Source organism: Citrus clementina, unplaced genomic scaffold (genome assembly GCF_000493195.1).
Source record: "Citrus clementina cultivar Clemenules unplaced genomic scaffold, Citrus_clementina_v1.0 scaffold_1, whole genome shotgun sequence".
Lineage (NCBI taxonomy): Eukaryota > Viridiplantae > Streptophyta > Magnoliopsida > Sapindales > Rutaceae > Citrus > Citrus x clementina.
In genome coordinates, this window is record NW_006263303.1 from 1,440,028 (window position 1) to 1,449,183 (window position 9,156).

The following is a 9,156-nucleotide window of genomic DNA, read 5'->3' on the forward strand; positions in this document are numbered from 1 at the left end:
ATATATAATAAAATTTGATGCGAATCATTTGAATTTTTTTATTTAATAATACATAGTGAGGTTCAAAATCAATGTATTTGACATACAGGATTTAATTTTATTACCAAAAAATCATCATAATGTTAAAAACGAAATTTAATACATTATAACGAGATTTCAATCACATAATTATATAAATAATCTATTTATAACGTTTTCAGATTTAAGATATTCCCTTTTATCAGAAAATGAAAAAAAAAAAAAAAAGGGATTTAAGATATTCCCAAACCATTACAAGGAAATTATAATCCATCGTCAAAGTTTACATCATTCTATAACCAAACACGCCCATTTTCCCTCTCCCTCTGGGCTCTGTCCTCTAGCCTCAGCCTCAACGTCACCAACCTACACATCCATTGCTCACTCTCCCTCGCTCAAACACTTCACTCTCTCATCAACTCCTGTAATTCCTATGTCTCCAATCTGATACACTCACCCCCACGGTAACACCCCTGCAACTTTCCTCGCCCACGCCATCCAATTCAGAACATGGAGCCTGACGTCAGCATGGAGACGTCATCCATGATCCGGATCGCGGTCCTCCCGATCGGCACAGTCCCACCAACTCTACTACGGGACTACCATTCAATGCTACTCCGCCACCACACGATCCCGCTATCTGCCATCAGCTCGTTCTACACGGAGCATCAAAAATCGCCGTTCACGAACCAGCCCTGGGACTCCGGTTCGCTCCGGTTCAAGTTCGTCCTCGGTGGGGCCCCACCCAGCCCCTGGGAAGATTTTCAATCCAATCGTAAGATCCTCGCTGTCATCGGCATCTGCCACTGCCCTTCCTCCCCGGATCTCGATTCCGTCATCGAACAATTTAACGCCGCTTGTAAGGGTTATAACTCCGCTCTCGTTAAACGATGCTTCGCATTTTCGCCATGTGACTCTCACGTGAGTATATTTATCGTATCTCTTACGAATTGCATTTTATATTTTTACTGTTTGCTTGATTGTTAAAAAATTGAAAAATTAGAGAATTGAGAAGCGAATTAGCAACGACGTGTATTAGTAAGAAGGTGAAAAAAAAAATTCTGTTTGATTTGTTGAAAAATTACCCCAAAAAAAAAAAAGAAGAGAAATGAGAAGTCAATCAGCATCAAACTTTATTATTATTATTTTTTATTTGAAGTGAAATGTGACCAATTTATTGCCGTTCATGTCAAAAATTAATTTAAATGATGTACTATTAGCATATAATTTGCAACTTTTTGCCCTTGAATTTGATTGCTATATGTGGCATGGCTGAATTCATTCTTTTTACCGGTTGCAGCTAGAGGAGGGTGGAAAGAAGGGGGACAATTTGATTATGTTTCCACCAGCTGACCAACAAACACAGGAGTTTCATTTGCAAACAATGATGCAAGACATTGCAGCATCATTGTTGATGGAATTCGAGAAGTGGGTGCTTCGGGCAGAATCTGCGGGAACTATATTGAAGACGCCATTAGATTCTCAAGCCAGTCTCAGCTCAGAGGAGGTTTATGTTTAGGTGTCCTAAGTATTTTGAATCTGTTTTATATTTTCTGTTGAAGCATCGGTTTATTATGTTTATGTGTTGAACTTTGCAAGTTAATCTGTTTGATTTGTTTGAAAATACAGGTTATAAAGGCCAAAAAGCGGAGACTTGCTCGAGCACAGAAGACTATAGGGGATTACTGTTTGTTGGCGGGATCCCCTGTTGATGCAAATGCCCACTATTCTACAGCACTGGAACTGGCTAGGTTGACTGCTGATTACTTTTGGTATGCTGGGGCATTGGAGGGAAGCGTTTGTGCCTTACTGGTGCGTATACCTTTTAAAATAAGATTGTTTTATATGTTGCTAACCATATATGTGTGTGACAGATCAGGGCAGAGTGAGTGAATGAATAAATAATGCGTTTACTTATTACTGCCTCTTCTGAAAGTGCAAAGTACCTTTACATTACGCTGCATATTTTGGCTGCCCATAGAAATAAAAATTGTAAGGAAGCAATTACTAAGAATTTAACACAGGGTTACTGTTGTACTTGAATATTCTATTATCTGCACAAGTGTCTTCCTTTGGTCTGCTGTGGATATTTGACTTAATTTATTTGTTTAAATCTCTTGTTATTGGGTTGATCGAATGGGCCAAAGGGATGCAGTTCTAGAGGAAGAGGTTAAATTTCGTTACAATAGTGTTATCTTGCATTACAGAAAATCATTTATACCAGACAATGCTCAGAGGTAATTGATGACATTTATCGTTTTCACTGATGGACCTTCTTTCTTAGAGAGTGTTAAAGTTTACTGTTATGTGCATGATATTGTAATGTTTATAGATCTTATTTGGCCTGCAGATCCATTCTTCAGTAATATTTTTGCATTTTTGCCTCTTTTGTGATTAATCAATGAAATTTCATTTACTGCCATTCTTTGATTTTTCTTTCGTTGATATTTTCCTATTGCCTAGTTTACAATAAGGATTTACTTTTATCTTTGATTTTTTTTCCCTCAAGCTATGCTTTCAGAATAACTGTTTAACATGCTCTTTGATGTTAGAAAAGTAAAGGGCACCTCATGCATGGTTTCCCTCAAAATAATATTGATATGACATTATCTTTTTCTTCGTCTGTATTTTAAAGTTAGGTATCCATTTTCTTGTTATTTGGAACATCTTGACAATGAATAGTTCTATATTTTGGGCATGCAGAGTTTCACCCCTAAGCTTTGAACTTGAGGCCACCTTGAAATTGGCAAGATTTCTTTGCAGGTATTGTCATTATCATTTCCACCCCTGTTAGCTATGTTTTGCTGAATGTGAAATATTGTTACGATCTAGTTAACTTATCATATTAGGTGAGCCTAGATATTTTTGATATTGACATTGGAGAGAATAGGAATATACTGCAAAGATCAAAATCGTATCTGGCAAAATGGAGATATGAATTGCTTTATTGATGATTTTTTTTTTCTTTTCGGATAAGAATGTTGCTTTATTGATGATTTGGTTAGCAATTCCCTGTGAATGCCATTCTGTATGTAGTAATTTTTCCACCTTAATAATCTGACATTTGTTGTATTATTCATTTGCTAACAAATTATTTGCTATCACTTAAGTGGGAAACTTCTAGGCATTTAATATCCTGTTTCATGATTGTGCTTTCTCTGCCTTATTTTTCTCAAAAAATACCAAATCCTTAGTTTGGATGGCTTCATATCTTAATCTGTATATTCTGTTTTTACAGGAGAGAGCTGGCTAAGGATGTGGTGGAGTTGTTGACCAGTGCTGCAGATGGTGCAAAATCTCTGATAGATGCCAGTGACCGTCTGATCTTATACATTGAAATAGCTCGTTTATTTGGAACTCTTGATTATCAAAGGAAGGCTGCCTTTTTTTCAAGGCAGGTAGCTCAGTTGTATTTGCAACAAGAAAATAGGTCTGCTGCTATTTGTGCCATGCAAGTTCTTGCAATGACTACTAAAGCATATCGTGTTCAGGGTAGAGCATCCATCTCCAAAAGTTCTCTTTCCTATGTAAGTATGAAACTATGAATATATAATGAGGAAAGCCAACGGTTTATATAATTGTAACACTATAATCCTGTTGTCATCCTTAATTTGATGTAAATGTATGTTAGATTTTGTGGTTATTGTCAATGGATGGAATTTATATGTATGAAATGCTGAATGCAGTTCAAAAAGTACGGTTTTTCTATATTTTACCTCTCATTTGAGGTGCAGATTGCTTCTGTCAAAACTAATAAATTGACCATACTATCTTTTTCCTTCTTACAAAAGGAAACTGGATCAAGCCTTGTTGATGGTGGAAAGATGCATCATCAATCAGTACAGTCAGTAGTCTCACTCTTTGAGTCTCAGTGGAGCACATTGCAGATGGTTGTACTAAGGGAGATTCTGCTATCTGCTGTTCGAGCAGGGGATCCTCTTGCTGCATGGAGTGCAGCAGCTAGGCTTTTAAGATCTTATTATCCTTTAATCACACCTGTTGGGCAAAATGGCCTTGCTAGTGCACTTGCAAATTCAGCAGAGAGGTTGCCTTCAGGAACTCGCTGTGCCGATTCTGCCTTACCTTTTGTAAGGTACAAACCATTGCACTAATATCTTTTATCTGAAGTCTGCTGAAAAAGAAAATTGGTCATTGGGGTTGTATTTAGTTTTCATAAAACTTATATCAATCTTTTATTACTCCAGGTTGTACTCTTTTCCTCTTCATCCTTCACAAATGGACATTGTGAAGCGCAATCCAGGTAGGGAAGATTGGTGGGCAGGATCTGCTCCTTCAGGTCCTTTTATCTATACTCCATTCAGCAAAGGAGAGCCAAATGATAGTAGTAAGCAGGAGCTTATTTGGGTTGTTGGAGAACCAGTGCAGGTCTTGGTGGAGTTGGCAAATCCATGTGGATTTGATTTAAGGGTTGACAGTATCTATCTCTCTGTGCATTCAGGAAATTTTGATGCTTTTCCAATTAGCGTAGAGCTCCCACCTAATTCATCAAAAGTGATCACCTTATCAGGAATCCCAACTTCAGTGGGGCCTGTGACAATTCCGGGATGCACTGTTCACTGTTTTGGTGTGATAACTGAACACATATTCAGGGATGTAGATAACCTTCTTCTAGGGGCAGCACAAGGACTTGTGCTTTCTGACCCTTTCCGATGTTGTGGGTCTGCAAAGTTGAAAAATGTGTCAGTTCCAAATATTTCTGTGGTACCACCACTGCCACTGCTAGTATCAAATGTTGTCGGTGGTGATGGTGCCATCATTTTGTATGAAGGTGAAATACGTGATGTATGGATTAGTCTAGCTAATGCAGGTACAGTTCCAGTTGAGCAAGCACATATTTCATTATCGGGAAAAAACCAAGATTCTATTATCTCAATTGCATCTGAGACCTTAAAATCTGCTCTTCCTTTGAAGCCTGGAGCTGAGGTCATTATACCTGTGACCTTGAAGGCCTGGCAGCATGGCCCAGTGGATCCCGAAACTGTGGCCGGTAAGATTGCCTCTGGAAGCATTGGGAGGCATGTAAAGGATGTAAGCAGCCCTTCATTGTTGATCCATTATGCAGGTAACTTTCAGAAAGTAAATGTATTGTGATTTTCACTCCTTCCACTTCTCTATATTACACTATTCACTTTAGGGATTTTAATAGATTTTTTCTTCATGGAAGATTAATGCTTATTCCTTTCTTTTTGTTTCTCAGGGCCGCTTGCAAATTCCGAAGATCAATCTGCTGTACCCCCTGGTAGACGCCTGGTTCTTCCCCTGCAAATCTGTGTTTTGCAAGGTTTATCTTTTGTAAAAGCTCGTTTGCTTTCAATGGAGATTCCTGCACATGTCAGTGAAAACCTTCCGAGAGCAGTTCATGTGGAGACTACCTCCTGTAAAGGATTGGTTGGTTCCGGAAATCGGATGGACAAATTGATGAAGATTGATCCTTTCAGAGGAAGTTGGGGTCTACGTTTTCTTGAGCTTGAATTGTCTAATCCAACCGATGTTGTGTTTGAAATTAGTGTTACTGTCAAGCTGGAAAATTCTGGCAATGAGGATAGCCATTCTGCTGATCATGATGCTACTGAATATGGATATCCTAAAACAAGAATCGACAGGGATTACTCTGCAAGGGTATTAATACCACTGGAGCATTTTAAGCTACCTATTCTTGATGGTTCATTTTTCGTAAAAGACATGCAGTCTAATGGCACTAGTGGCAGCAGAAGTTCCAGTTTCTCAGAAAAGAATACCAAGGCTGAGTTGAATGCTTCCATCAGGAACCTCATTTCAAGAATAAAGGTCAGGTGGCAATCTGGCCGCAACAGCTCTGGAGAATTAAATATCAAGGATGCTGTACAGGCTGCACTTCAGTCATCTGTTATGGATGTACTGCTGCCAGATCCTTTGACATTTGGCTTCAGGCTAGTTAAAAAGGGATCTGAACAGGATGCAGAACTTGATTTACCTAATGATTCTTCTGGGCCTAAGGGTTCTGTCCTAGCACATGACATGACTCCTATGGAAGTTCTGGTTCGCAATAACACTAAAGAAATGATCAAGATGAGTCTTAGTATTACATGTAGAGATGTAGCTGGCGAGAATTGCATCGAGGGTACCAAGCCAACAGTCTTATGGTCCGGTAAGGATTTTTTTCGTATAATATTGTTGATTGGTAATATCATTTATTACCTGCACAAGAATGCGCTGGTGTTTTTTAATCACCACCAATTTGGCAAAAGGAAAAAGAAAATTCTGTGTTAGATTTTAATATAATACATAGGACACTTAAATCATTGGGTAATTAGTTAAGTCTAGGTCCCACATTTCTATGTTTGATTTCGAAATTTTTTTGTATCAATATGAATAAAACAATGTTAACGGTACTAGTGGTCGTATACTTGTATATAATAGTTTTTGTGAATATTTTTCAGGTGTTCTTAATGAAATAACCATGGAGGTTCCCCCGCTTCAAGAATCCAAGCATTGTTTCTCTTTATACTTCCTTGTCCCTGGTGAATATACTCTAGTAGCTGCTGCTGTGATTGATGATGCTAATAACATCCTTAGAGCTCGAGCAAGGACTGATTCTCCTGATGAACCGATCTTCTGTCGTGGGCCTCCATTTCATGTACGTGTTTCTGGCACTGCATGAGTTTTTTTTTAAATTTTCTACCAGCTGGATGGATTATATATATTACATCACGACGGATGCTGACCAGAGTTTTTGGTGGTAGCATCAATTAAACACGCATTGCCGACCTTATGGAATTCTCTTCTTTAAACTCGCATTGCCGACATTATGGATTTCTCCTCTGTATCGTTGTACTTACCCAAAATCCAAATCATTCTGTTTGCGGATTAGCATGCCATGCTGCATATTTAGGGTGCCTAAGTGCGTGTCAATTGTTGTGAAATGGATACTCATCGGAGATTTGTGATTCTTTCTGCAATGTTTGTGTTACTGTGAAATACCTACTCATCAGAAGTAGGCTTCCACTTTGTGTTTTATTTCTACGTTCAATGCTGTAACGATCTAATCATTCACCATCGAGCATCGTCGATACGGTAGTATGGATATATTTGAGCTCTGAAACCAATTTGACGCCTTAAGAAAGTGACACCTGTCCAGCGTACAAAATTTCATTTTAGAAAAGGACAGCACTCAAAATGTTCTTGAGTTAGCTTTTTCTGCTTGTTTTGCGTCTGCATTAATGGTGGTTTAAGTAAGGAAAATGAAAAAAAAAATAAAAATCTAAAATAATTCTAATAATTGATTTAGTGCACATTAAAAATTTAACTCAGCATCAAATTCTTATTGACACCGTTTCGAACTTTGTTTTCTAAATACTCCAATTTAATTTATAAAATACAAACTCATATATTAAAATAATCCTCTTCTCATAAAATTTTATCATAAAAAAGTATTTCATTCAATTTTTATTTATGAACTACATATAAATCGTAAATTCTTCAATTATTTTCTTTTTATTATATAATCTTTATCTAAATTCTTATAATTTTCTTTAAAAAATATTTTTCAATTAAATATAAATATAAATTAGAAATGGGACGGGTGTAAACAAATTATTAAAAATAATTTATTTTAATCGTTTAATTAAAATTCTATCTAAAATAAGAAATAAATTAATTTATCTTTGGTTCTTTAGACAATAATCTCAATTAGAAACTTTGAGAGGTGTCAAATGACCTACTCAATGATTTTAGTCCATTAAGCCAAAGACTGGGCTGCTTCCGACTCATTTGATTTTCAATATGAGTGGGCCTTTTGACGCCCCTTTAAATTTCTCATCCAACTCTTATTTAATTGAAATTACCTAGATAATTAAAGATAAATTAATTTATTCTTTATTTTCAAAGGAAATTCAATCTAACACTTGATAATTTTTAACAAAATTTTTAAACTCATCCCATTTCAAAATTTATAGTTATTTTTTAAATGTCACTTCGATTTTTTTTTTTTGAGACATTTATAAAAGTTCAAAGCTATGGAGATGAAATTATGTAATAAAAATAAAATAATTTAAGTTCGTGGATAGAACATGATTAAAAAATTTTAGTCCGCAAACCAATTAGCAAAGTAGTGGATTGGATATGGATTAGGTCAAATCCGCACCCAATCTGCAGACGTATGAATTAAATTTGGATTAAAATTTACCAATCCGTGGATTGAATTAGATTAAAAATTTATAATCCGCAAAATCATGAATTAGATATAGATTGATGTCCAATCCATAAAATTCAATCCACAAACACCCCTATTTTAATTTATATTTATATTTTATCAATTCAATTGGGAGTATTAAAAAATAAATTAAATTCAAAAAGGGCTGTTATAAGAACCTTAGAGGAGTGTTAAAAGCTGCATTCTTTCAACATGCATTAGTATCTCTTCTGGTGTAAACCAATAAAAAGCATTTCGAATTTTGTGAGAATTGACAAAAGATGAAAAGGGCGTAAAAACCAGAAACCCAACAGCTGGAGGATGAATGTAAAAATTTCTGATGATTACGTTTAGTAAAAATTTGGTGGTTTGAGAAATTTGCAAGGGATTGAATTATCATTATTATTTCAGCTTGAAAGATGGTATGCTTTAATGGAAACAAATTTTTTGGGCGATGAGGTGATTTAGAAATATTCCATCCTCTCAATTTCTATCAAACCAAAACCATTGTAGAAAAATCTTGGTCCAAAGACCGAAACAAGTAGTGATCTAATTGCAACGTAGGTGAAAGAATAAAGAGACACCATCATTTGGAAATGACCAACTAGAATTGGACCGCCTTTCAATATCTTGTCACTTTAGCTCTTCTTCTTTACATGCAAGCAAAATTTAAGAATCCCCATATATATATATATATATATATATATATTTGATGGTTACAAATGTTGCTTCATTTTAAGTGAGGGGTACTTGGAAAGAATACGAGTAAATTGGAACAGCTAGGGAGATTAAAGAGTAAATTTCCAAGCATTCGTTGTTAAGAGGACACCTGTCATCCCTACGCGGTTCAATTTTTCTACAATCTAGAAAATGTGCCTTTGTACGGATTATATAAGTCATTGTGAAAATCAAGCTCTCTTTTCAGCAAAGATGCTACTCCATTAATC

General features: G+C 36.1%; 1 protein-coding gene across 2 annotated transcripts; it reads left to right on the forward strand.

Annotated features, from left to right (window-relative positions):
• The first annotated feature begins 301 nt into the window (after positions 1–301).
• On the forward strand, positions 302–7,076 carry LOC18053808 (trafficking protein particle complex II-specific subunit 120 homolog). 2 transcript variants are annotated; one of them, XM_024177501.1, is made up of 10 exons: positions 302–939; positions 1,319–1,525; positions 1,648–1,830; positions 2,146–2,255; positions 2,722–2,781; positions 3,257–3,545; positions 3,810–4,111; positions 4,224–5,101; positions 5,237–6,166; positions 6,459–7,076. In XM_024177501.1, the coding sequence occupies exons 1-10, from the start codon at positions 529–531 to the stop codon at positions 6,677–6,679; spliced, it is 3,591 nt and encodes a 1,196-aa protein (XP_024033269.1). In that variant the 5' UTR covers positions 302–528; the 3' UTR covers positions 6,680–7,076. The 2 variants fall into 2 exon arrangements, with proteins under 2 accessions (XP_024033269.1, XP_024033270.1); XM_024177502.1 differs by lacking the exon at positions 2,722–2,781.
• The last annotated feature ends 2,080 nt before the right edge of the window (positions 7,077–9,156 follow it).